At 37.1% G+C, this 27,973-nt stretch overlaps 4 protein-coding genes across 8 annotated transcripts; 2 read left to right on the forward strand and 2 right to left on the reverse strand.

Moving 5' to 3' along the window:
• Window positions 1-2,530: 2,530 nt before the first annotated feature.
• On the reverse strand, window positions 2,531-7,127 carry LOC123869624 (serine/arginine-rich splicing factor 7-like). Of its 2 annotated transcripts, XR_006796930.1 has the most exons (5): window positions 6,909-7,127; window positions 6,616-6,797; window positions 4,759-4,952; window positions 3,871-4,110; window positions 2,630-2,769 (listed from the first exon to the last, which is right to left on the reverse strand). XR_006796930.1 is itself a non-coding variant. In XM_045912606.1 (4 exons), the coding sequence occupies exons 2-4, from the start codon at window positions 6,790-6,792 to the stop codon at window positions 2,616-2,618; spliced, it is 525 nt and encodes a 174-aa protein (XP_045768562.1). In that variant the 5' UTR covers window positions 6,793-6,797; window positions 6,909-7,127; the 3' UTR covers window positions 2,531-2,615. The 2 variants fall into 2 exon arrangements, 1 of the variants encoding a protein (XP_045768562.1); XM_045912606.1 differs by lacking the exon at window positions 3,871-4,110 and having other exon boundaries at window positions 2,531-2,769.
• Window positions 7,128-8,017: 890 nt separating this feature from the next.
• On the forward strand, window positions 8,018-11,578 carry LOC123869622 (serine/arginine-rich splicing factor 7-like). 3 transcript variants are annotated; one of them, XR_006796929.1, is made up of 5 exons: window positions 8,018-8,207; window positions 8,303-8,485; window positions 9,528-9,721; window positions 9,928-10,166; window positions 11,281-11,416. XR_006796929.1 is itself a non-coding variant. In XM_045912605.1 (4 exons), exons 2-4 carry the CDS (start codon window positions 8,309-8,311, stop codon window positions 11,432-11,434), a joined length of 525 nt encoding a protein of 174 aa, XP_045768561.1. In that variant the 5' UTR covers window positions 8,018-8,205; window positions 8,296-8,308; the 3' UTR covers window positions 11,435-11,578. The 3 variants fall into 3 exon arrangements, 2 of the variants coding, with proteins under 2 accessions (XP_045768561.1, XP_045768560.1); XM_045912605.1 differs by lacking the exon at window positions 9,928-10,166 and having other exon boundaries at window positions 8,018-8,205; window positions 8,296-8,485; window positions 11,281-11,578; XM_045912604.1 differs by lacking the exon at window positions 9,928-10,166 and having other exon boundaries at window positions 8,019-8,207; window positions 11,281-11,578.
• A 563-nt stretch (window positions 11,579-12,141) lies between these two features.
• Window positions 12,142-21,253, forward strand: LOC123869612 (striatin-3). Its single transcript, XM_045912591.1, has 9 exons — window positions 12,142-12,603; window positions 14,607-14,855; window positions 15,662-15,827; window positions 16,513-16,692; window positions 17,376-17,477; window positions 18,315-18,505; window positions 18,895-19,185; window positions 19,790-20,047; window positions 20,143-21,253. The coding sequence occupies exons 1-9, from the start codon at window positions 12,385-12,387 to the stop codon at window positions 20,515-20,517; spliced, it is 2,031 nt and encodes a 676-aa protein (XP_045768547.1). The 5' UTR covers window positions 12,142-12,384; the 3' UTR covers window positions 20,518-21,253.
• LOC123869618 (juvenile hormone esterase-like) lies at window positions 13,496-27,825 on the reverse strand. 2 transcript variants are annotated; one of them, XM_045912600.1, is made up of 5 exons: window positions 27,442-27,825; window positions 25,172-26,457; window positions 24,167-24,323; window positions 23,919-23,929; window positions 13,496-13,507 (listed from the first exon to the last, which is right to left on the reverse strand). In XM_045912600.1, exons 1-3 carry the CDS (start codon window positions 27,628-27,630, stop codon window positions 24,167-24,169), a joined length of 1,632 nt encoding a protein of 543 aa, XP_045768556.1. In that variant the 5' UTR covers window positions 27,631-27,825; the 3' UTR covers window positions 13,496-13,507; window positions 23,919-23,929. The 2 variants fall into 2 exon arrangements, with proteins under 2 accessions (XP_045768556.1, XP_045768555.1); XM_045912599.1 differs by lacking the exons at window positions 13,496-13,507; window positions 23,919-23,929 and having other exon boundaries at window positions 24,042-24,323; window positions 27,442-27,824.
• Window positions 27,826-27,973: the final 148 nt, after the last annotated feature.

Raw genomic sequence — 27,973 nt, forward strand, 5'->3', positions numbered from 1 at the left:
TCACAAAAAAAAATTGAAACGTGTTCATGAACAAATATAATTAGTATTTTCAATTTTTAAAGATATCTGTACCAAGTTGGGTATCATAATGTGAAAGACCAGTACATTCAGATCAGATTTTTATTTATTTTTTTATGCTTAATAATAGGTTTTGATTTATCGTGCAAAATGTTGGAAAAAATACCCAAGTATGGAACCCTCGGTGCGCGAGTCTGACTCGCACTTGGCCGGGTTTTTTTAATTGTTATAATGACCAGGGAAGAACGAGAAAAATGTTTCTCATAGTAAGAATATATTACTTATACCTATTAGCATCGATTCGGTACCTCTACTTAAATACATTTTTTTTTGATGCTGCAGTTTGCATTTTTTGTAATCTTTGAATGAATGATCCTTAAGGGATTACCTCAACTTTTAAATAATAAAAAAAACTAATTCGGGAATCAAGTAAACAACAAAGTTTTTTTAGAGAAAGGTGTACAGATTGATTCTTTACCGTGATATGTTATTTCAAATGATAAAAATGTTAGATATTCATATCTTTCTTATTTTAAAGTTATTGATAAATTTTGCTAATAAATATGTAACATAGTATATAGATTTTTAAAAGTATATAAGTTAAAGATTATTTAAGTGAGATTAAATTGGGAGTTATTTTTGTATTTACTTCAATAGGTATTATTACATTTTGTATGTATTACTTATAAATTAGGCGTTACAAATCTATTATTTTGATTAATTAGTATGTCAGGTTGATTGCGATTGAGTAGGAATAATCAATATGATCTCAATGATAAACTTAGTTAACAAAAATTGTATGCCATTTGCCAATTTATAAATAAAACTAGTAGGATCAGTAATGACCCAAAAATTACAATAACGATGTACGTTTTAATAACTCAACGGAATGTCGCCATTTTTAATGAATAATTGAAAAGTGATTGAATAAACAATTATGGATAAGTTTTTAATAATTTGTGGTTTTCATTGCCCTTGCTTTGTATGTCAAGTAAAACGGAGAATACCTCAGTAAATCTTATCACGTTTTTCTACGCTTGTCCGATTGTTAAATGCTCTCCGATAAGAATCTATACAAGTCAATTTATTTATAATTCTGTGATACAAGTATAATAAAACTGTAACTGGACGATTTCTGTACCTACTGTACACATTGTACATGAATATATTTTGAAAATTTTAATCACAGGAAACATTACTAGGTACCTATTGATATAGTCCCCCAAAACATTTTTTTATGGTTCCGTACCTCAAAAGGAAAAACGGAACCCTTATTGGATCACTTTGTTGTCTGTCTGTCTGTCCGTCCGTCCGTCGTGTCTGCCAAGAAAACCTATAACTAGGGTACTTCCAGTTGACCTAGAATCATGAAAGGCAGGTAACTAGGTAAGTCTTATAGCACAAGTAAAGGAATAAATCTGAAAACCGTGAATATGTATGTGGTTACATCACAGAAAGAAAAATTAAAATGTGTTTTAATTTTCAAAGTAAGATAACTTTACCAAGTGGGGTATCATATGAAAGGGCTTTACTTGTACATTCTAAAACAGGTTTTTATTTATTTTTAAGCATAATAGTATTTGATTTATCGTGCAAAATGTCGGAAAAATACCCGAGTACGGAGCCCTCGGTGCGCGAGTCTGACTCCCACTTTGCCGGTTTTTTTTAAATTTTGTTTGTCTGTCTGTAAGAGCGTCCGTTCCGGTTACTTATGACTACGCAAAGACGTTTAAATACAGGATTTAAATGTCTTTGCGTAGTCTTCTGTACATAGGTACTCGTTAAGGTCTGTTAAGTATTTTACGTGTTCCATAACTAACAACAATGGTGCTAATTCTGTTGTACACACTTTATTCTGACAACAGTATAAAGTGTGTACAAAAACAATCTCTAAATTGACAGGTCTAAATCTACCTAGCCCTATTCTTTTCCACAGAGAACTATACGAAAAGGAAAGCAATACATAGATTCAAGAATAAGGGCTCCTTCTTTGCCAGAAAGTGCCGCGCGGTTTTTTAAATCCATATAAATAAAAATCGATGAATTGATGCGCGGCCGCAGGGCTGCAGTCTCGCGGCATTTTGCGGCGAAGACGCCCTTAGTTACCTATCATTTTCTAAAATGGTTTTTTTTTAAATCGTAAAGTGCTGACAACAGCACTTTACTAACACTACAATCTAGCCTATAAGTGAAACTACTGAACTTATATACATTCTTGTAACTAAGAATCAGTCAATAATTGATTTATCTTAAATTATAGTTGAGTTTTTATTGGAAGCCACTTTTGTTCTTGTGTTCTTCAAATTGCATTAGAAGTATACTTTGACTATGACTACACTGGCTCAAAAGGCTTTAGTCCTTAAGTATTAGGTTTGTGTTGTCGACTATATATAGCCTCGATGTTACTGGCATTAGCACATGTTTATGTATTTTGTACTAACTAGCAATTTATGGCCAAGAGGTTGGGAAACAAGGGAATGGAATTAAAATAATATAAAGTAAAACCTCTAGGTAGGTGTTTAAAATGATACTTTTAATTATACTTTTGATATTTTACATAATATTATGTTAAAATTGGATGCTGGAATTACAAAACACTAATTGGATTTCTTTGAATCCTTGGATGGCGAACGGGATCTCGAACGAGACATAGATCTTGGTTTGGAACGGGAGCGAGAGCGGGAGCGGCTGCGGGAGCGAGAGCCCGACCTCGGCGAGCGCGAGCGCGTGCGGCGGCGAGACCTGGAGCGGCTGGAAAGTTATACTTGGATTTAATTTCAAATACAACAAAAATGATACATTCTATATACAGTGTAAATAAACCCCAGAACAAAGTTTATAAGTTACAACCAAAATTCTAAAGCATTTTAAAGCATAAATTACTGACAGCAGTTGGTGGGTACTCCACTAACATTAAGATCCCTACAAGTAAATCTAATACATAAGTAATAATATTATATTAACCAAAACTAAACCTAAAAGGAAAAAAGGAATTTGTCTGTTGTGTCTGTCAAGAAACCTATAGGGTACTTCCCGTTGACCTAGAATCATGAAATTTGGCAGGTAAGTAAAGACCCAATTTCAGTCTTCTGTAATAAAATCCTTTCTTCAGTAAAGTAGTAATTTCCGAGCAATTGGGAGAAACAATATTCATTGTCAACATAGAAAAGAATTGAACTTTTTTTTTGTTTATTTGACGTTGTAGTAGTTTAGAGTAGTTTGTTTAGACTAGTTTTTGAGCAGCTTTGTTGCTCCATTTGTTGTAGTATAAGAATATTACAAATATTATTTTAATTTGGGAAACTTCGTTCTTTCTTGGTCTATAAAGTTTACACTGTATATATTTTTAGCTAGTACATATTTATGTAAATATTTTTGAACTAAGTTTATTATTAAGTAACATTTACTAAGGTTGAGGTTATCACCTGCACCACAGAAAGTAAACGCAAACGATTAAAATTACTAAACCAAAATGTGTACAGACAGTTATTATAACATTAAAAGCCTGGAGAGAAGTTTAAATTCCAGGAAATAAACAGCAAACAGCCCTTAACTGCAAACATGTAACAACAATTTCCTTGTTTCAAGAACTAAAAATAAAAGCAGGCTTCAGAAATAAACAAACAATTTTTCTCTTGTATAGATGGTAATTATTTTGGCGAAATATGACAGGTGAATTACCAATTTAATCAATATAACTTATAATTATCTTGATCTCTGCTATGTCTGACTGGACAGGTTCACTTTCCAATATATTCAGTTTTGTCCAATTAAAATTCCGTAAAAACTAAAGATATGAGTCCTACGGTGTCTGCGTTGAAGAGAAATATGGGATAATATTGTGTAACTCACTGAGCGCACGTAGGAATAACAACAGAAGTGTCGCAGTGCGCAGTACAAACATTACACCCAATGTAACTTCTCATTAAGTGAAGTGTGCATGTAGGCTGAAGTTACGCAGTTCGCAGAGCGAAGTTACAGTTGCTGCCAACATTTGAGGAGTACACGAAGCCACGTGAACACTAGGTAGCGCAGACAATAAGAAGTGCAGACACTGAAGAGTTCAGTCTCGGTGCACAGGACAATGATAACCTATAACACAGTTATCATTGGTTTATGTGGAATCAAAACATTGGAATGGAATCTTTCATTTTTAAAGGACAAATGAAAAGAATTGTATTTAAGATTCCACATAGGGTTGCCAACCTTACCATACTAGTAATGTATATTTGAGATTTTTAGAAGTGTACAAAAATGGATCTGGGATGCATGGAATATTTAAATAGGTGCCACGCTATACAACTCACAGGTTAAAAGTACTTATTTGTCTCGGATCCATTGCCAATGAACTAATAATTGTGTGAAAAATGTGATTTTGTGGTGTCAAAAAATCAAGGCATGGCTTTATACAGTAGGAGCATTTTAAAAAGTAGTATCTCTCATTAATATTTAAGATATTAATTATTAGGTGAGTGGTCCATAATTTTTAATTTTTTTTTTTGTTGCAACAATTATTGTGATCATTGCATTTTGCAACCATAGGCATTACATGAAATCTCCTGTTGTCAAAAAGTTACGAGACTTAGTTTTCAGACTACATTCTAGATTATTTGATTTCAGAAAAATTAGTTTTTTAGAGATTTCCTTTTTTTAAAGCAATTTATTTATTTAAGAAATGGTGGCAACCCTAATTCCATTACATGTAAATATTTATCATGCATGGCAGAAGTGCTTTGTTACCTGCGGCGCCGACGACGGGTACAATCTCTGGCATAGTGTCCTCGGTCACCACAATCATAGCAACGATCGTCGTAGGGACGCGGCGGCGGACGCGAGCGCGGTGGAGGCCCACGGCCCCCGTAGCCACGGCCGCCATTTGACATTTCCACGCGAGCTCGACGACCACATATCGTCCGTCCATCTAAACCGCGTATCTACAAGAATTATAAAAGGTCAATCATTTCAAGCACATACATATAATAAAACCATTAGGTCACTTCCTTATCAATATGGCCAGTTCCGATGTAAACAATCGTTAAGAACTTTTAGGGTTCACTTATAGGATCACGTTGTAGTCTCTTTGTCTGTCTGTCAAGAAAACCTATAGGGTACTTCCCGTTGACCTAGATTCATGAAATTTGGTAGGTAGGTAGGTCTTATAGCACAAGTAAAGGAATAAATCCGAAAACCGTAATTTCTGGTCACATCATTTAAAAAAAAAACCGGCCAAGTGCGAGTCAGACTCGCGCACTGAGGGTTCCGTACTTGGGTATTTTTTCCAACATTTTTCACGATAAATCAAAAACTATTATGCATAAAAATAAATAAAAATCTGCTTTAGAATGTACAGGTCAAGCCCTTTCATATGATACCCCACTTGGTATAGTTATCTTACTTTGAAAATTGAAACAAAGGAGAATGATCATACACGAACCATGCTTGTGTCAGAAGATAATTATTTTCATAATTTATGTTTTATTTTATAATTCAGTTTGGCATAAAAAATAAAGTGCTGACTATCCCGAGATTTTTTCCTCATTTTAAAAGTACTTCAAATGTTACTATACAGAAATCCAGTCTCCATTTTTATCAGTAGACATACCATAGTGATGTTATTTTACGAAATCGATGATCAAAATCGGTGGTGGTCGAGTTATAATCGATTAAAGACTATTATTTTCATAGTAATATTTTAAAAAAATCGATATTTTTTTGCAAACCATCTTGATCGAATCGAATTAACTCGATAAGTGCTAGTTGCAGGTCTATGGTTTTTGCTTTCTGTCAATTTCGATAATTGCAGTCGTAGTGTTTACATACTCTTTGATTGCAGTTTTCAGGATGGTTCGAATTTAGATATTTTAATCCCATATCGTTGACTGTTGCGCGTTGTCTTGTACGTCGAGTTGAGAACTATATTTCCCTCGTATTAAGCTCCGTATATGCTAAAACTTCATCATAAAAATATAGGTATAGGTAAACGCAATGGCACCTTGTACATCTTCAAATAGTGATTCATTGGGAATAACTATGTACTTGCACCATATAGGCAGCACTAAAATCGTCCTGGTGATATGTGGAAACTACTACCTACTTTACTTTACCTAATAAAACCTACTTACCAAACCTAACCTAACCTTTTACATAAAAATGTTTTTCTCAGAAACTGGGAGGAATAAATTAAAATTCTTTTTTTATATGAAAGTAGGGATATCAAACTTTATTATATGTGAACTTTCATTGAAACACAAAAATATTTGTAAGTGGCCCAAACTCCATAGAGTGCTGGTCATTCTCTTTTAACTTTTTTTAAATGATGTAACCACAAATTCGCGGTTTTCAGATTTATTCCTGTATATGTGCTATAAGACCTACCTACCTGCCAAATTTCATGATTCTAGGAAAACGGGAAGTACCATAAAGGGTTCTTGACAGACAGACAGACAACAAAGTGATCCTATAAGGGTTCCGTTTTTCCTTTTGAGATACGGAACCCTAAAAACCAGTGCGCGAATCTGACTCGCACTTGGCCGGTTTTTTTTATTTAGAGAGTGAACAGAATTTAAATTGAAAAGTTTTGATTAAGCAGGTACTTACTGCGTCTTCAGCATCGCGAGGATCCTCAAATTCAACGAAAGCAAAGCCAGTAGGGTTTCTTGCCACCCACACATTCCTCAACGGACCGTAGTACGAAAATGCATCTTCCAATTCTGGCTTGCTGGCATTATTACCCAAATCACCAACGTATACCTTACAATCGCCGTAACGAGACATTTTACCTAATGAAAATACGTTACGTTAAATTATGGTTAGATAGCGATTTACATTGGATTCAAAGTAGGTCTACACAAACAACAGGCACAAACCCACGCTATTAAAAAAAAACTTACATGAAGCAGTTAGCGGTGCACTTGTTTTTGAAGATTTAATACTTCCAATTAATCAATTTTGTACATATTACACAGAAAGGAAGTAAATTACTTGTAAATGCACTCAGAATATCATGAAAATATTGTTGAGAATCAGTTTATCGATTACACGATTCTTTCACCACCACTTTATAACTTTTCATTAGGAAAATGGCGGTCAGGCGGCGGTCATGTCATAGCCAAAGAGTATCTATGTAATCCACAGGCCACAGACCAGTAAATCTATTTTTTTTCTCTCGTCTGGCTTCACACTGATTAGCCAATGTCAAGTTTGTTGTTATTTACAAGTTAGGGAAACTATATGTATAAGTATGGACTTCGTCTGTGCCGGCGCCCACCGACATACACGCGGCGCCCCTTTAGAGTGCTTCCCAGTCAGTTCCACCACCAATAAACACCAGCAGAATACAAAAACCGGCCACTTCTACTAACAAAAAAAAAACACTCCAAAAAGTCATAACACGCGCGCCAGCAAACGCCACCACAGACGAAGTCCCCAGTAAATCTAATCAGTGCTACGTGGTCATGGCGCCTGAGAGTATCCTATGTTATTGGTCTGTGGATGGGGTTGGCTTGGACGGAATCATCGATCGATATTGATAATAATAGGGAATAATATTTATTTCTCTGTCTACTAGTTGACTACACGGCCCATAGGCAATGTTGCCAACTGCTTTCTAAAATAACCAACCTATTATGTACCACAGAACAGTTAATTTTTTGCACATTTTTGTAGTACTCGAAAAATTGATGACAAAATTAATCTAAGTACAATAGAAACAGATACCATTTGTATACAGTAGAGGCGTGTACCTAGGCAGTGTAAATTAAATCACAATTATATAAAAGTAAAAATCTTTGATTGAGCCGATATTTTAAAAAATCCATGCGGTAAATGGTTCTACATATTATATTAGCCACAATGCACAAGCGTCTGGCATAGAGTAGTCGTCTGGCGTGGGCGCCGCATCGTGTAGACCTTGTGTAGTAGACTGTAGATTATTACATTTTTTTCACCTGGCAGCACTGCTGGAAATACCGTGCAGCAGCCGTAGTGATTACATAGTACATACTCTTTGGCAGCAGCGGCCAGCGCCATTTTCTGTTTCCTGATTCTCTTCCCACGGCGGCGACTTGCTTGCCAACGCCAAAAAGTTAAAAATGAGTTTTTGATTAATTATCGTGTGCAGACTGCCGAACTTAAATCCGTCGAATTATTTTAGTGTGGATTGCATAGAAATAAGTTGACGGCTACTTTGAGTAAGTTATCTAGACACGAGTTCAATGCAATGGTGTTCATTCAATCTTAATCTCCTATGACTCGGAGATACTTAATTTCATGTTTTGACTTGCAGAGTAAAATGTCGCGTCACGGCGATTGTAAGGTGTATGTAGGCGATTTAGGTAACAATGCAAGCAAACCTGAACTTGAAGATGCGTTTTCATACTATGGTCCTCTAAGGAATGTATGGGTAGCTCGAAATCCGCCGGGGTTTGCTTTCGTTGAATTTGAGGACGCACGGGATGCTGAGGACGCAGTAAGTGTGAATCAGATATTTGATTTTGATTACTGTTGGTTTAAAAGCGGGGGATAGCCTAGGCGGGATAGAACCCCGAAATTGGGGAATCCAGGGATTGATCCCAGGCATTCTAATTTTTCAGAGTTATGTGCGTTTTAAGCACTTGCTTTACAGTGAAGAAAAACATTGTTAGGAAATCTGCATGCCTGTTCTGAAAGGTGTGTAAATATAAATCAGGAATAATGACTTGATAATGTAGCCTATCACTGAAAGTACTTTCAGAATCAGGTCTTTAGTTCCAGAGATTACCCCCTACATCCACTAGAAATTCGCATTTTTAATGAAAAAAGCTGATTCTGACAATTGCGATATTTGTGGTACGACAGATGATGTCCAGCACGTACTAGTGGAATGTAGCAGATACAGCATGCAGAGAGAGAGGCTTGTGCAGAGATATAGCATTAATAGATTTGACATAGGTAGTTTTACGAGTCTGTTAAGTACACCGACAGCATAAGGATTCAAGTCTATTTTCTGCATAGGCAGTAATATCTCTCCACTTGTATCTGTTGCATTCCACTATGTTATTTAGAATGTAATTGTAATTGTAATTTAGGTTACGATGGGGCTGGCGTGTCCGTGTCGGACAAAAGTCCCAAAAAAATAAAGATAAAAAAAAAACTTTACCTATTTATAATATTAGTGTAGATAAATATGGGTGCCCTTAATAATGTGTGATCTCTGAGCTCAGCAATTGCAATCTATTTAGAATTTTTGCTGGAGTCACAATGAAGAAGTGAGCAGGAAATTAGCAAAAAATGTGTTGTGCAATAAAAGGATTCCCCTGTTGTTTCAACATTATGCTTCATCTCTGCATTTATAGAATATGACTTAAACTTTATCGAGAAATCAAAACTGCTGTTTGAGTGCAGCAGAACTCACAAAAAATTTTTAGAACATAAAAGTTTTTTAGGTTTTGATATTTTTGATTTAAATAATGTTCATACAATAAAAACTAAGCAACAACTATGTAACTCAGTTATTTTTTCTATTTTTAAAGGTACGTGGTTTAGATGGGCGGACCATATGCGGCTGTCGTGCTCGTGTGGAAATGTCGAACGGGAGTCGTGGACACGGCGGCCGGGGGCCGCCACCTCGCTCTCGGTTGCCGCCGCGCCCCTATGACGATCGCTGCTATGATTGTGGAGGCCGTGGACACTATGCCAGGGACTGCTCTCGTAGGCGTCGCCGCAGGTGACACATGAACACAATCACAGTTGCAATAAAATATGTGAATGTTTATGGGGAAATGGCATGGAATCTTTATGGGATTACTTTGTGAGCTAGATACTATTGGTACATTAGAAACTGTTTTTATTAGACTTTGCTCTAATTTCTCTGATAGAAGATTCCATTCCATAGCATAATATACACGTAAACCAATGATAACTATGTTATAGGTTATCATTGGCCTGTGCGCCGAGACCGAACTCTTCAGTGTCTGCACTTCTTATAGTCTGCGCTACGTAGCTTTCACTTCGCGTCGTGCACTCCACTAATGTTGGCAGCATCTGTAACTTCGCTCTGTGAACTACGTAACTACAGCCTACGTGCACCCTTCAATTATCGAGAAGTACAAAGAGCGTAATGTTTGTACTGCGCGTCGTGGCACGTCTGTTGTAATCACTGCGTGCTCTCAGTGAGTTACACATTATTACTCATATTTATGTTCGAGGCAGACATCCTGAAACGCATTTTATATTAGTCTTTATAGGCTTGTGTAAGTATTGTCGCAGGAAATATTCGGACAACAAAACGACCACGAGCAGTAAACCATGAAGCTATAGTCAGACACAGAAGAGATACAAGAAGTAGACAGTCAAAACTGATACATAAATGCAGAAACAATCGTAATACAAATCTGCATCAAATAAATTGATGTTGCTTGTGTCTGATCCTTTTTTCTTGTTAGAAATCAGAAATGAGTCATGACAAAATGTAATTGATAGATATCTTGCTAATATAGACTAATATGAAAAGTACTACAGAAATTAAATGCTACAGTTTTAAGTAAATTTAAAATTTGTAATGATACATTAAGCATACTTTATCAAGCTTATAAAACTTGATGAGCTGGAATTTTGCAGCACAGAACCACTGCTAATAAACCCATTTAAAAATAAATGTTGCTCAATATTAGATTTCAGTCACAACATAACATTTATTATTATTATTGATACAATCAGACCTGTCATGAAAATATACACTTCCTAATTTGTTGATTTCAATTAAATTATTGTCTCTGCATCCAGATCCTTTCAATCAGAATTAAAATGGATTTTTTTTTCAATTTTTATATTTATTAGGATTAGACACAAGCAAGATTAGCCATAAAAATATAAGTAAGGGCTTATTTTTCAATTGTAATTTTATTTAAAAGGTATCCTACGGTTATGTTATTTGATTTAGATGTGAGAGTTTAGCTATTGAAAAATCAGCCTTGAAGTATGATGGTTCCAAACTAAGAATAGGAAAAAAATCGGCCATACTGTGACGCTTTAGGTTGATTCTATATGATATTTCAATTCAATATAATAATATTTTCAATGGATTTTGAAGGACTAAGACGTCATTATTTAATGTAGAAATGAATAATAGGTAAAGCAAAGTATTTTCTGTGCAAACCAAATTTCAGGAATTTTCAACTGACTGTTGATAGCTAGAGCCGTTCCTATTGTTAGTTCGGACTTCAGAGGCATTATATTATGTTTATAGAAGGTACTCGTATATTAAAACTCCAATGAATGTTTCAGCCGCTCCAGGTCTCGCCGCCGCACTCGCTCTCGTTCGCCGAGGTCGGGCTCCCGCTCCCGCAGCCGCTCCCGCTCTCGCTCGCGCTCTAAAGCAAGATCTATGTCGCGTTCACGATCACGTTCGCCATCCAAAGATTCAAAGAAGTCCTTGTAAATTCTTTCAATGTAAAATTGTTTTGGTAGTAAGGTTCACCAAAACTTGCAAACCATTCCTATGTATTGACAATGTACAACAAGTATTGATTTTGTAATCAATAATATGATGTATTGACATAGAAATAAAAGTTTTACCTACGCATCGTAATATTTTCATTTACTTTGCCCAGTCAAATATAAATAGAATTAGTGGAAATAGTAGAAATTGAAACTTTTTCATATTTCCTCAATTTGATGTGTTTATTTATTCTTAAATTTTATTCTTATTTATTAAATAACTATATGCTTTTCCTGTATGGAAAATTGGAAATGGGTAGGTAACACGTGGTCAGTGGTCACCCAATTAGAATATGAATGTACCTACGAGAACCTTTCGGTTATGTTATAGTAATTACTCTATGTCTACTCAGTGTAAGTACATAACTATGAATCTGGTACTTATGTACATGTACCTACCCAGTACCCATGATATGTACATACCATAGATTATAATAGATAGTACATGAACCTAGTCATAATTATATCTCAGGAGATAGTACGTCCATGGTAAATACATAGAATTCTAGATTCATGTACGTATCTATTATATCGATGCATAGATTGGCCAAGTTCATAATGATAGAACCAAGCATGGGCCAAGTTTTTCTAAGCTGAAAGATTGAAGACATGGCAACATTTGATGCGAGATTTAAAAAAAAGAAATACAAAAAAAAATACTGGTCTGTGTGGTCTGTGGTTCTGCGGACGGACGTCGTTTCGACTTTTGTATTCCATCATGCAATAATTTTTTTCATTCATGAATACATCGTATAAAAGTGTTTTAAATGGTGTCGCCGTCGTGAAAACTAGTTAGATTTTAGTTTAAAATGATATTTTAGTGTTTGATTTCCCATAGTTCGTGTTAGTTCTTAATAGGTCTGTGACAAGTACGGTAATGGTGGCCATGTCATGAAAATCCCCACAGCCATGGATGATAGCTCCGTATCTCATCATAACGGAGGGCAAGTGGGATCTCAGATAGGAGTTAGTGTAAATAACAAACAAAATGAAGAATCTAGTCAAAGTGTCCAGTATTCAATACCGGGCGTTTTGCATTTTATCCAACACGAATGGGCGAGATTCGAACTGGAGAGATCACAATGGGAGGTGGACAGAGCAGAGTTTGAGGTATTATTTTTATAATAGTATCGATTTTACTTTGTAATACTAGTTTCTTATTCTGTTGACTTCCTCTTACTACTTTTATTTCTTTCGTAACACCCACGTAATCCACTTCACTGACAATTCAATCAGACTTCCTAATTTTGTTTAGGTGCACAAGGTGCAATAGTTATTTTACCTTGTAAAATGTTCAGTCTGTTTTTATGTGCTGTTGTTTTCTTATTGGGTTTCTTCATTAACAACCCCAATAAATGATTTGCACAAATTATCTCTATTAATATTTATTCTAATTCTAATATAAAATGGACCTTTTAAAAGGCGAAAATGAATCTAAGCAAATCTTGTTTTAGTTTTAGGAAATATAAAATCTCTCTGACAGAGGTTAGTCCAAAATTATAGAAAAAAATATAATTTTATTCAAGTTTTAATGAACTCTCTCATGGTATAGCCCTACCTTAAGACAAAAGCTAAAAGAAATTGAAACAAGTGAATATCAAAAAGACTAATATACAATTACAGCTGATAATGGTAATAAGTCAAGTAATACACAAATTAAAAAAAAAATATTGATAAGTCTAGAAGTATTCTTTCCTTTCTACATTGTTCTCGTTCCCAGCAGCACAACTTACAGAAGTGTTGGATAGAAGCAGATGTTACTTTGCAAAAGTCCATGATATACATGAATTTAGCTTGTTATAGAGATCTGTATGCAGTGTGCAGTTGAATTAGTAGCAAACTTTTGAATTTTGAAAGTGTCAATTGAAAAGCATAAATATGTATATCAAAATTTTATTCATACCTATATCAGTCTGAAATTTGAATTACTACTTAAGTAAGTCAGTAATAATATTTCATGCAACTGCTTAGAGGCCATTCATGTTTCAGTTCAGTGGGCACACTCTAATATAAAGTAGTTATTGGATTGCAGTTTGATGATGACATGGCTAACATATTTATTGTATATTATTAAACAGTTAAAACTTTGAATTTCTTCAAAGAGAGCAAGGATAGTGCCTTAAATTAACTGTTTTGTCCAAAAGTAACAACTTTTTACTGAATTTCGATTAAATTGGCAGATTTACTTGACAATTTGAAAATATGTACTTTGTAAAAGTTAATCATATTATTTTAAATATGAAAGTGTGTTTGTTTGCTTGTCCTTCCTTCAAACCCTAACTAAGTAACCAATCAATTTGATTTTTGGCATTGAGATAGTTGAAAAGATGAAGAGTAATATAGGCTACTTTTTATCCTGGAAAATTAAAGAGTTCCCAAGGGATTTTTAAAAACCTAAATCCATGTGAACAAATTCACAGGCATCAGATAAGTATAAGCTTAAGCAGACAAGTATAATAAATAATAATCTTTAGCTTTTAAGAGCTTTATTAGTCAAATATATATTTTTTTGTCTGTTCTCTATACAACATTCTTGATAAAAGGGTGGTACTGATACAAATAAAGTGGTTCAGATACTGCATTGTACCATTCTTTTGTGTCATTCTGTTCTCCATATTAAGGATTGCAAACAAGCATTCATTTATTAAAATTTAACTAATTTTTATTGTAGGTTTGCTATTAAAACTATTTTTTAAATTAAAATCTAGCAGATGTCCATAACTTCTTTAGCATGGATTATGGTTTAAATTTCCATGGGAACTAATACTATGGGAATACCATCCCATGCAATGCATCAGTTGAATGTCAGTTCAAACTGTTTTTTTTTTTTGTAAGAAACCCATTTGCATATCTGGGATACATATATCTGTGTATGAAAATATCCTACAGAACGCAAACTATCTCAGTGAGAAATTTCGTCAAGATTGGTTTAGTTATAATATTTTATAATTTTTAGGGTTCAGTTCCCTAAAAGGAAAAAAGGAACCTTTATAGGATCTGCCCATCTGTTGTATCTGTCAAAAACACCTAGGATACTTTTCATTGCCCTTTCAATTATAATATTGGTATGGATATTTTTATTATTGAAAGTAATTTAAATTATTTTTTCTTAGGCACGGATCGCCTTCCTACAGGGTGAGAGGAAGGGCCAAGAAAATCTAAAGAATGATCTTATAAGGCGGATTAAAATGCTCGAGTATGCATTAAAACAGGAAAGAGCAAAGTTTCACAAACTGAAGTATGGTGTAGAGCTTCAGCAGGGCGATATGCGCCCTCCGCCTGAAGAGCCGCCGCAAGAACCTGAGCCTGCGGAACGAGCTCAATGGAAACAGGGGCGTCAACTCATTAAACAATACCTACAGGTAAAGTTTGCACAAGCTTTAACTCTTCCATTTTCCAAGATAAAAAGAGTAGCCTATGATTGTCTCTTGTATGCAAGCTATCTCTGTACAAATTTTGTCAAGAACTGGAGTGATTGGTCCTCAAAAAGGTAACAGACTGACACACTTTTACATATTACAAATAGATAGTTTAAGTACACCAGTATGACAAGGTGCCAGCAACCTATAGCCAAATGAAAAAATACACTTTTCACCTCCCTAGCTCAAAAAAGTATTGTCTCAAGAAAAATTCAAATGGTGAATTCAGAAAAAAAAATTCTAGGCCAATATTTTATTTCATAAACAATTCTCTATTATATTGACTTACAATCAATAATTAAAATCAGTTTTTTTACATCTTGCATGTTTTACTATTGAGGTGAAAAGTTGTATGTATCACTCAATAGCAAAGTTTTTGTTTCTTGTGCCATGGAATCCCTCGCTACACTCAGGATTCTAACTTAGAGTCTATTATAGAATCTTTCGCCCGCTTGGTGTTCAAACTAGGCACCCGCAACAAAAATGAACTTTGTTATCTTGTTGAACAAATAACTATTCCTTAATATTACCACGGACATAGAAGAAAACCGCTTATCACTAGATTGTAAGCCATTATGATGTATTGCCTATTTAATTAGACAAGGTCACATTCTATTTCAATACTAATTAATCAATGCAATATAAGACGTGGTGACTAAGGAAAGAATAACATATTAGTTTACTCATACATTTAATTATTTTATTTGCAGACTAAAATTTGTATTAATTGATTTTTATTTTTTTAACAGGAAATAGGATATACAGACACCATACTTGATGTACGTTCAAACAAAGTTAGAACATTATTGGGATTAAATAATGACGAACAGGCGGAGGATCCTAGTTACAGAAACTGTGACAAACAGCAACACTATTCAATGAACACTGCCCTGAGTCGCAAGATGTATGACTATGGTATGCTCATTTGTAATATATTATTAAGCTGAAATAACACTGAGGAAGATAAAAAAAGAGAAAAAAAATATAGATAGATAACAACAATAATAAATGGTAGAATTTCTCTTGGGATAAAATGCAGTGAGTTCCCAAATCCTTCCACATATATTCAACTAAGTGACTACTAGACTTACTCTAGGTTTTACAAGCATCTGGTGCAGTAAAGTAAAAAACTCAGTTGCACTCTTCTCCTGTATTCAATGGCTCTTTTATAGTTCTTAATACCAAAACGTATTGATATACTAGATGATGCCCGCAGCTTCGCCCGCGTGGATTGGTCAGATCCCCTGCAGTAACAGGATTGAGGAGTTGGAATCCAAATTTATTATGGAACAATGTCAAGTTCCTCTATCGATTAAAAAAAAACGCAAATCGGTTCAGAAATCTCAGAGATATCAGTGTACATCGGTAGAAAAACACCACTCCTCTATTTTTTAACTCCATTAAAAAAGTAGCCTAAGTTACTCCTTGGGTAATCTTTTACTTGTCTGTGAAAGTCCCGTCAAAATTGGTTCAGCCATTCCGAAGGTTAGCCCGTTCAATCAGACAGACATTTCCATTTCATTTATTAGCATAGAAAAGATACTAGAATTTATTGAGTTTGTTGTTTCTGTGTACTCATTGTAGATTTTATTTATTTTAGGTAAAGAGCAGCGAAAAGGAGGTGTGTCGCAAGGAGGAGGCTACAATGAGGAGGGCCTTTCCGTGCAGGAGACGGCGGCGGTGTTCGCCAATTTCGAATTCCTTGCTAATCAAGAAATGGACATGGACGAGATAGATGACTTGGATGCCAAACAAATGCACCATTCCACGGGGAAACAAGGTATTTTCACAGTCTAAATGCATCCAGTTCCTTTGATATTTGCGGTTGAGCTGCTTGACAGTTGTAGCACTACATACTTAACTGATCCACTGCCAAGAAAAATATTTAAAATTTATTCTGACGACTTCTGCCATTCAGTATAAAGTATGCCCAGTCTTACCCCTGTGACCCTGCAGACTCTTCTGTCGACCAGCTGTTGGTTCTCTTGCATTATGTATTGTATTCTCTTTAGGAAAAACAGCTATCAGATAATATTAATAAATACTTTTAATTTGGTGGATAATGTTTTAAAATCATTTTCAGGAAATAGTTAAACATGGCTCATATTCCTCGTTCCTTTCCAAATAAGTATAAAGCTTGTTCTAGGAATAGGGGTAGTTCGCGACAGGTCGAGATGGCAATCGAGGTGTGAGGCGGGGGGGACGTCCCGCACAGCGCCCGTGCTCGCCCGCACAGCGCGTACTATACAAGAGTAGTGTTTTAAATATTTTCGTATTTCAGTCCCCTCTTGTCTGGTGCTATTGAGACTTCAAATTGAAAAAGTCGATGGAAAATGTAATGTGAATGGAATTTTGGATTTAAAATGACAGACCTAAATGTATTTCTATCCCTTTAAAAAAAAACACTCCCCGCAGAAAAAGATGACACTAGATTTAGACCTGAATGTTTATCTTACTCATTAGGTGAAGAAGTTGACAATGAGGCGGAGGAAGTATTAAACGAGCTGAACCTTCTAACAGACAGCGAAACTGACGGTGGTGGCCAGGGAGATGAATATCCTCCTGGTAAGTAATTTTTTCCTTTAACACAATTAGACTACTTACAATAATTCTCTTGTTTGCTTGGAGAAAGACTAAATTCAATTAATTTTATCTTTGAGTGAAGTGTTAAAGCAGTATTCTGTATTGCTTACACATACCCTAACAAGTGGCGCAAATCTGGTAAAGCACAGCTCAGCATTTTTCACTGACAAACCATTATCAACCTTGCTTACGTTGAAATAATATCGAAAATCAATTGACACTTACTAGTCCACCAGTTACCACCAGGGCCCTATTTCATAAAACTTACAACTGTCGGTGACAAGTGACAGGTGACAGTTTGATAATTCGACAATTATCCACTTCATAAAACTTTAGGTCCGACATATGGAAAATCACATGGAAAATTCGACAAGTTTCTCAAATTGTTTGCACAACAGCATCATACGGAAACAGTAAATCGTTTGGCGGCACGGGTTCACCGGTATAGGGGTGGACAATTTAAAAATAATAAATTCTTAAATTGCGCATGCCAGGCATCAAACTCGGGACCTCCCGCTGATAAGAGCGCTCACCACTGCGCTAGTGAGGTCATCGAACAATTCTATTTTATTCAGGTACAAGTTAGCCCTTGACTGCAATCTCACCTGGCGGTAAGTGATGATGCAGTCTAAGATGGAAGCGGGCTAACCTGGAAGGGGTATGGCAGTTTTCATTAAGCCCATGCCCCCTTGGTTTCTACGGCATCGTACCGGAACGATAAATCGCTTGGCGGCTCGGCTTCGCCGATAGGTGGTAACTAGCCACGGCCGAAGCCTCCCACCAGACCTCACCAGAAATTTTGGCGATTGGGTTTTGCAGTGAAGTTCCCGCACGGCGGCGTGGCGGGCGCGGGCGGCGGCGAGGCGGACGAGAAGCCGCTGGCGCTGGGCGAGCTGGCGCAGCTCACGGTCAGCAACGAGGCGGAGGGCTACGACGTGGCCAGCACCAGCAAGGAGTCCTTCCGCAAGACGTGGAACGCCAAGTACACTCTGCGCTCGCACTTCGACGGGGTGAGTTGTTGGGGTTAGCTGTGAAGTTCCCGTAGGGCAGCGTGGCGGCAACCAACTGCCGCCACGTCCCCCGGCTTTCAACCAGATTTTCCGTACAGATGACCCTATGTAAAATTTTCTGGCTTTTGGAACCTTTAATACAATACAATTTATTATATTATTAAAAACCTCTATCTGTTTCTTCTTTGACAACCCTTATTTATAAGTATGGAGTGTACCAGCTATACTCACGTATTTAGTGGATTTAAGACAAACTAGTTTTGAACCCATCTGGAGTCCATTTCCATAGGGACTCTGCTTGCTGCGTTTTCTGTATGTTTCTGTTTTGTTCTGTGTAACGTGTTTGTGCTATGGTTTCAAATAAAAGAATATTTATTTATTTATTTCAGGTGCGGGCGCTCGCCTTCCACCCGACCGAGGCGGCGCTGGTGACCGCGTCGGAGGACCACACGCTCAAGCTGTGGAACCTGCAGCGCACCGTCCCCGCCAAGAAGTCGGCGGGGCTCGACGTGGAGCCGCTGTACACGTTCCGCGCGCACTCGGCGCCCGTGCTGTGTCTCGCCATGGGCGTGCCGCGCTCCGAGGAGTGCTTCTCGGGCGGCCTGGACGGCACCATCCGCGTGTGGAACCTGCCGCCGCCTGCCGCCGACCCCTACGACCCCTACGACCCCGCCGTGCAGGTCAGTGGCCACATTCATAGCAGCAGACTTCATAATACTAGCACAGCCATAAAAGTATTATTATTTAATTAATATATATTACTAATTACAAATAATGACGCCTTAAAATCGAAATCTAACTTAAACAGTATATGTATGTTATGTGTCATGCCAACGCAATCGGCATCTTTTTCTTTTTAATATCTTTGTGTCTGTCATGAAATCTATACGGTATTTCCCATTGTCTTAGAATCATGAAATTTGCATGAAATAGGTTGGTCTTATAGCAGAAGTAAAGGGGAAAATCCGAAAACCGTGAATTTGTGGTGACATCATTTAAAAAAATGTGTTTCAATTTTCAAAATAATATAACTATGCCAAGTGGGGTATCATATGAAAGGGCTTTACCTGTACATCCTAAAACAGATTTTTATTTATTTTTATGTATAATAGTTTTTGATTTAGGTTGGTCTTATAGCAGAAGTAAAGGGGAAAATCCGAAAACCGTGAATTTGTGCTAACATTACTAAAAAAATTAAAATTGTTATTTTTGTACTTTGGTACGGAATCCTTCGTGTGCGAGTCCGACTTGCACTTGACCGGTTTTTGTATGTTCGTCGGTCAGGGCCCCGTGCTGCGCGATCACACGGACGCGGTGTGGTCGCTGGCGTGCGCGCAGGGCCGCCTGCTGTCGGCGTCGGCGGACGGCACGGCGCGGCTGTGGGCGCCGCGCGCGCCGCGCCCGCTGCTGGCCACGCTGCGCGACGACGCGGCCGTGGGCGCCGCCGCGCCCGCCGCCGCCGACTTCGCGGACGCCGCTTCGCGCGCCGCCGTCGTCTACAACGACGGCAAACTGCTACTCTACGATCTGGAAACCGGACAGGTGAGAGCGACCTTGCCACCGCGCCGCATTCTATTGGTACTCTACATGCAGAGTACATAGTGTTGTATGTTATACGACGGTCGCATGTGTTGCAGGCCGTGCTGCGCGTGGCGTGCGACAGCGCCGCGCACCGCGTGCGCGCGCATCCCACGCTGCCGCTGCTGGTGACGGCGCACGAGGACCGCCACATCCGCTTCTGGGACGCGGGCTCGGGCCGCGTGGCGCACGCCATGGTGGCGCACCTGGACGCCGTGACGGGGCTGGCGCTGGACCCCAACGGCCTGTTCCTGCTGTCGGGCAGCCACGACTGCTCCGTGCGCCTGTGGAACCTGGACAGCAAGACGTGCGTGCAGGAGATCACGGCGCACCGCAAGAAGTTCGACGAGAGCATCCTGGACGTGGCCTTCCACCCGCTGCGGCCCTACATCGCCAGCGCGGGCGCCGACGGGCTCGCCAAGGTGTTCGTGTGAGCGCCGCCGCCTCCCCGTGTATAGACATTTGAAATTATTATAATATATTTTTAGATTTTCAGTACATGAATTTAGGTTTTTATCGCAACTTTTTCACCGATTTTACGATACGCAGTGAGAATAATACTGTTCGTTTCTGTAAAGCCGGCTACACACGCGCAGTTGTCTGACAGTTGTAACTGCACGTTGGACTGTTCAGTTAAATCGTTATTATGTGTAGGCAAAACTATCAACTGAACAGTTGAACTGACAATAAACTTTATGACTAATCAAATTATTATTTGATGACTGATCAGTTACAAGTGCGCATCTGTAGCCGTCTCGAGCGAGACCTTTGTAATAAATATCACGAGGCGTTTCCTCGATACGTTACGTGTCTGTACAGTTAGATTTTATGCAGTATTTGCTAATGATTGCAAACGAGTGATTCGATTAGCTGGTACGTTTTATTTAAATAAATCGGAACTAAATATATAATATAGTTAGTATATTATCTTGTTTTGTCACTTGTATTGAATAACTATGCTCTCACGATATCTTATATGAATTATGAGCGCGCGAACAAAAATGAATGAGTAGAAGTACTATATGGGAAGTAACATAAGTAATGTTTGTTCATAACGCATACTGCGATGTAGAATATATATATATATTATAAAACATTACATATTATTCCTTTATTTTCCTCGAATTCTTGTACATCAAAAATTGATAGTAAAAAACAACGTAATCGAAATTCATGACTTTTTTTTATTTATTTTGTTATTCATAACCCTAGAACCCCGCTTTTGGAAGGGATGCTGTTTTCTATAAGCCATATAGCTAATGGAACAATAAAAGTACGTGATTTTGTGATATAGTGATCGGCGCAATCGATGATCGATGCATATCATTTCCCTTACCTGTGACAAGTGTAAATTAAAAATTTATAACACCCCCGACGATCCAAAGTATCTTGAGTTTTCCAAAACATCATTTTCAAATAAATAATTATGTATTTAGGCAACGTCCATCTTGACAGCTTGACATTTGTCTATTGACATAATATTATGAACCTAACGGTTATCTAACCTTCTTTTCTACAAGAAAACTAGAAAAGAGCTGATAACTCTTAAACGGCTGAACCAATTTTTTTTAGATTATACACTCTCGATCAAGCCACCTTTCAAACAAAAAAAACTAAATTAAAATCGGTTCATTAGTTTAGGCGCTACGATGCCACAGACAGATACACAGACACACAGATACACACGTCAAACTTATAACACCCCTCTTTTTGGGTCGGGGGTTAATAAAATGCGAAAGTGTGTCTGTCCTGTGAAAGCGTCCGTCTGCGTAAAATATTATCACTGCTAGTAGTTTACAACTTTGGTAATTCGTAACTACCACAAATCGTATTTATTACTAGATGATGCCCGCAGCTTCGCCCGCGTGGATTAAGTTTTAAAATCCCGTGGGAACTTTTGATTATGATTGTTTTTGTAAAGTATTTTGTGTATTAAGTGATTAATAAATAAATTCAATTCAATTCAATTTTCGCTGAAATGTGTAAGAGGCGCTCTTTTAAGTTAATTACCTATTAACTAATCAGACTGCTAAAGAAAAGCATTTATTCACGAAACGCCGTAAAAAGTGTGTTACAGATGGGACTATCTATCTATTATCACTTTCCATTTATTAAATAAAAATGTGATATTGTACAAGTATTAAAGTAATCACAACCCTTCCTTTCGGCTTTGCCGTAGTCGGGTAAAAATAATTCAAATCAGCCCTGTGTATAAGGCTTATGGCCTCGTTCGAACGAGAGCTTTTTTAACGTCGGTAAAAAAAAAAGTGTTCAAATAGAACAAATGCATTCCCAAGTATCTGTTCACACGTCAACGCTTCTTTAACGCGCACTTTGTATTATCAGCACAACGCCGGGTTTTAACGCAACGCTTTTTTAACGCTCGTGCGAATCAGGGCTAAAAAATACCGAGAGTAGTTTTGACAAAGAACTTATATCAACAACGGCGGACAGCGCAGTAACATACTGGTGACGCGTGCATTGAAAATTCTACAAAATGCTTGGCACGTAAGTATTGTAGACAAATAGTTTAGTCCTATCTTTTATTTTGAGGGTTCCGATCCTCAAAAGGAAAAACGGAAACCCTATAAAGGATCACTTTGTTGTCTGTCTACCTGCCTATCTGCCTGTCTGTCCGTCGCGTCTGTCAAGAACACCTTAGAATGCGTACTTCCCGTTGACCTAGAATCATGAAAGTTGCAGGTAGGTGGATCTTATAGCACAAGTAAAGGAAAAAATCCAAAAAGCGTAAATTTGTTGTTAACAACAGAAATAATGTGTCCATGAACAAATACCTAATTAATATTTTCTATTTTCAAAGTAAGATAACTATAGGTACCAATAGGGTATCATCACATGAAAGGGCCTTACCTGTACCTACATTCTAAAACAGATTTTTATTTATTTTTATGCATACCTAATAGTTTTTGATTTATCGTGCAAAATGTCGGAAAAACACCCAAGTACGGAACCCTCGGTGTGCGAGTCTAACTCGCACTTGGCTGGTTTTTTATTCAAATAGCGAGACACACAGAATATCTTAATCGATCAAGATAAAGGCCGAGTCATGCTACACCATGGGATGGGCCAAGCCGTGCCCATGCCGTGTCAGGTGGGAGGCGGTAGCGTATTAATTCCTATTCTGTCAAAACCACCACGATCCAAACCTCACACTGTGATCGTTCCTCCCTGTGTTGGGGACAATACACAGAAAATTTCAGCTTTTATAAAATAAAATCTCTCCGTACAATAGACAGTAGAGTGATGTCTCACATAGGGATGCTTAGTGTACCTAAACTTTTTTTTATTAAAAAAAATATTCCATTTTTCCCCTCCCCTTTCCCATCCAATTAAGCGTAAAGCATGTGCCAGGAGTGGGTACGACAATAGTGCAACGGGTGGGGTTTGAACCGCCGACCTTTCGGAATTCAGTCCGCTCCTCAACCGTTGAGCTGTCGAGGCTCGACGTTTATCATATATTATTCCAGATAGTAATCTATCGATATGATTCCACTCTTTATACTATTTTGATTACCCAGATGAACAAAGTGGAAATATACCAATATTATGGTGTGCAGGTTATCTGGCTTGGGACTCTTCGTCTATTTTGATCTGGCTGACGCAGAAACTGTCAGAACTACCGAGCCTGTCGTCGTAGCCTGATGCCTTACCGAGTCCTGCACCCGACCCGATCGACATTTGCCGCCCTCGAAGATTTGACAAGGATAAAAATACAGCTATAGGTGAATATGCACCTTCTAGGTAAACGCATCCCATCTTAGACCACATCATCACTTTCCATCAGGTGTGATTGTGGTCAAGCGCTTGCCTATAGTAAATATAAAAAAAAGCTATGAACTTATTCAGATACCTGTTAAAAAATAACATCGCTTATCACTTTACAGGAGGTAATTAAATGAGGTAGAAGTTATGAAAATGAAGGCTATGCACAAGAATCTAATATGGATATTATTTATTCAGCTGTTTCCTCAATGAAAAATAATATTGTGTTGTGGCGCTTCTGTGGCAGTGTCTTATCTAACTACGTAGGGTAGGTAAATAGTTAAATCGTTTCTTATTTCTTTAAAACCATGAGTATTTTTTGTAGACTCGATCCCAAAACTGAAATCGTTCTTTGTTAGGTACTGGTATCATTTTGAATTCTGTATCAAGTTGCAGGAACCTTAGGTTGTCTTTCTTACTTTGGATCCACTCCGGAGTCGTGAAGGATGATGGTCTCCTAAAAATAAAAAATCAGTCGTAATTGGAAACATTTGAAAGTAACCCACTAGTTAGTTAATTTATATCCGAACAATAATATAATGTTGGTAAATTATTATAAATACTATAAATGTAACTATCTAGGTAGGTACTAATGGACTTCATTTAATTTTGTTTGTCTGTTAGATCAAGTTCCTAAACCTATTCATGATTTAATTAAAACAAATAGAAAGGCATTAAAATTACTGCGCGTTTGATTTATTTATTATTACGATCACAAAGAAATACAATAAATACCTACGTGATCTATTTTAAAACCCAGTCAAGTGCGAGTCGACTTGCACACGAAGGGTTCCGTAGCATCGTACATAAAATAACACTTTTTTTTGGTAGGTACCTACCTATGCAACCACGAATTCACGTTTTCCGGATTTTTCCCTTTACTTGTACTTTAAGACATTATACCTGCCAAATTTCATGGTTCTAGGTCCCCTTTAGGTTTTGGTTTCCTTGATGGGTCTTGAGAGATACGACAGACAGACAGACAACGAAGTGATCGTAGGAGGGTTCCTTTTTTCTCTGGAAAAACGGAACTCTAAAAATAGGAAATACTCTGATTTCTCAGAAGTTTATAGACCGACTAGTTAGTTGACCTACCCTGGGTTAGCTGTGAGTCTATACCTACATAATATTATGTAGCTTATATCTATCAGTTTATTCTTATCTAAAATATAAACGTTCGAATAAGGTGCAAAAACTGAGCAGTTTAAGTGCTTTGATGCACTTTATTATATTTTTCACCAGCTCTTATAAAATAAGTAGGTAGGAGAACAACCTAAGTAGGCATAGAAGAAAAAATTTACCTACCTTGTCTTAGCAAAGTTAGTCCATAGTGTTGTTAGCGTATTAATCATTCTAAGATCGTTTTCCATAGGTGGTAATACTGGTACAAAATTAAAAATTATGGGATCAAACATGTAAAACAATTCGTCTGCGTGAGTTGCTCCAGGTTTCAGTGGCAGTCCAGAAACAAATTTATATAAATTTCTAAGTGAATCATATTTAAAATAATAATTGTATACAGTTATATTAGAAGACAGGAAAGAGTTTGTTGTAATAATTGAAGGGTAAATCATAACAGTATCTGAAAAAAAGTCGATCAAAGAATCGTAATCGACGCCTTTTTGAAAGTAAAAATTGCGGATGTCTTGCGTAAGCTCTTCTTTTTGCGATTCATCTCTGAATATAAGGTTTTCAGGTATTATGTCAGACAACGTAGAGTTCAAATCTTTAAGTCCATTAGAATCATATTGGCCTGCCTGTTTTATTCCTTCTTTATCATTATATCCTAGTATGATATCCAAGTTAGGATCTAATATTGATGATTCAATTAATTCTCGTGGGGTTGCTGTAATGAGCGATTTGTTTTCAATTTCTGGATTTTCTTCACAAGGCCTGAATATATATAATTTTAAGGGTTGATTTTTCCCCTCTACGCGTGATGCTTCGATTATATCAGTAGCGGAGGCATTTTGGAATATTTTAAGCAGTTCTTTTGGATCTTCTGTCTTATATCCCATTTTAGATGCGACGATCGATGCAGCTTTGATCGGATTAGGGTCAAACTTATTTGGCATTAATATTGAACCACTTTGCAAAATGGCTTTATCAAACAACCCTTCATATTTTCCAGAAGTTATTAGGTAGTGGACCGATGCTGCTCCAGCACTTTCACCAAATATTGTTATTGTGTTTGGATTGCCACCGAAGGCTTGGATATTGTTTTTAATCCATTGTAATGCTGCTATCGGGTCTTTCAGACCTATATTACCAGTTGCCTCTGTTCCAGGTAAACAAAGAAAACCAAAAGCACCTAACCGATAATTAATGGTGACTACAATTACATCCTTTTGTACAAAGTACTTTGGGTTGAAAATAAGATCAGTATTACTTCCGAAGTCGTGTCCACCACCATGAATGAACACCATTACCGGCAATAAATAACTAAATTCTTTCATTGGCGTAAAGATGTTAGCAACAAGACAATCTTCTTGTCCTATCGGAGTTTTTAATGCTTCAAAGTATTGACTGCATTTGATAGATCCATTGAATGCAAACATGGTTCCATTCCATGCTGGTGCAGAGCCAGCTTCCTGAAAATGTTCAGCGTAGCTAGCTATATAAAGCGTATAAGTGATATCTAATGTCTAAGTTTTTACAAAAATTAAAGTAGGTAATTGTTCTACATAACGATACAGGGTTAATATTTTTTGTTTACTTAAATAAATAAAAAATCGGCCAAGTCCGAGTCAGACTCGCGCGCCGAGGGTTCCGTACTCGAGTATTTTTTCCGACACTTTGCACGATAAATAAAAAACTATTACCTATGCATAAAAATAAATAAAAATCAGTTTTAGTATGTACAAGTAAAAGCTCTTTCATAATATGATACCCTACCTACTTGGTATTTATCTTACTTTGAAAATTGAAACACATTTTAATTTTTTTTTGTGATGTAAACACAAAAAATTCACGGTTTTCGGATTTTTTCATTTAGTTATGCTATAAGATCTACCTACCTACAAAATTTCACGATTCTAGGTCAACGGGAAGTAGCCTATAGGTTTTCTGGACACACGACAGACGGACATATGGACAGACGTGGGACAGAAATACAGACAGTCAGACAGCAAAGTGATCCTATAAGGCTTCCGTTTTTCCTTTTGAGGTACGGAACCCTAAAAATATTTCTGAAAACCGACTTCATTAACCACAAATACTTACCTACTATCTAAACAGTAAAAAATAATTTAATTTACTACCGAATGAAAAATTTTTATTTCACAATATTTAGGTAGTGTTAAAATATGCTAAACCTTCTGTTTACTAAACTATTACACCGATCGCGATTCGCGAGCAATTTACTCTTAACCATTGAGGAGTTCTGTTTTCTATCTCCAAAGATATTCATCAGATCTTCACCAAACTAAAATGGCACCAATTCGGAAGTATGACCTACCAAACATATTTTTTAATTAAAATCGGTTCATATTTGGCGGGGTAATCGCGTCACAAACATACAAAAAACATACAGTCGAATCTCCTCCTTTTTTGAAGTTGGTTAAAAATCGTCTTACCTGGAACCTCTTTGTAACTGATGCATAAGGTATCCCCAAATAAGCTTTATATCCATTGCTCCAATCGACTTTACCCCTTAATTTTCCTTGTGCTAGTGTAATTTCACTTGTCCAACCATAAAACGACTGTGTAAAACTCAAGCATTGTATAAATATTGCAAAAACGAAAACCACACGTCCGCTATCCATTACTGAAAAATGATAATGGTTGTTTGATGGTAAAGTAGGCAAAGCCGTATCACGAAATGGTTTAAACAACTAAAAATACTATTAAACCGCAGGGCCTCATTACTATTAGGTACCTACCTCGTAATATGACAATTAAATAATTATGTGGGTATAGAAGGTATTTACGCTAACTCGTAAAACTGGTAGTCTACCTTCCAAAGAGTACGGTGAGCGACCTGAGTTTGCCGGTAAGTATTAGAGAATAACCGATAGAAACCTCAAGGTAGTGGTGTACTTGGCAAATCTAAATCCTAAACCCGGGAAAAAATCTGCTAAGCTATTCTCATTGACAACACGCAAGGAA

Source organism: Maniola jurtina, chromosome 11 (assembly GCF_905333055.1).
Source record: "Maniola jurtina chromosome 11, ilManJurt1.1, whole genome shotgun sequence".
NCBI classification, from domain to species: Eukaryota; Metazoa; Arthropoda; class Insecta; order Lepidoptera; family Nymphalidae; genus Maniola; species Maniola jurtina.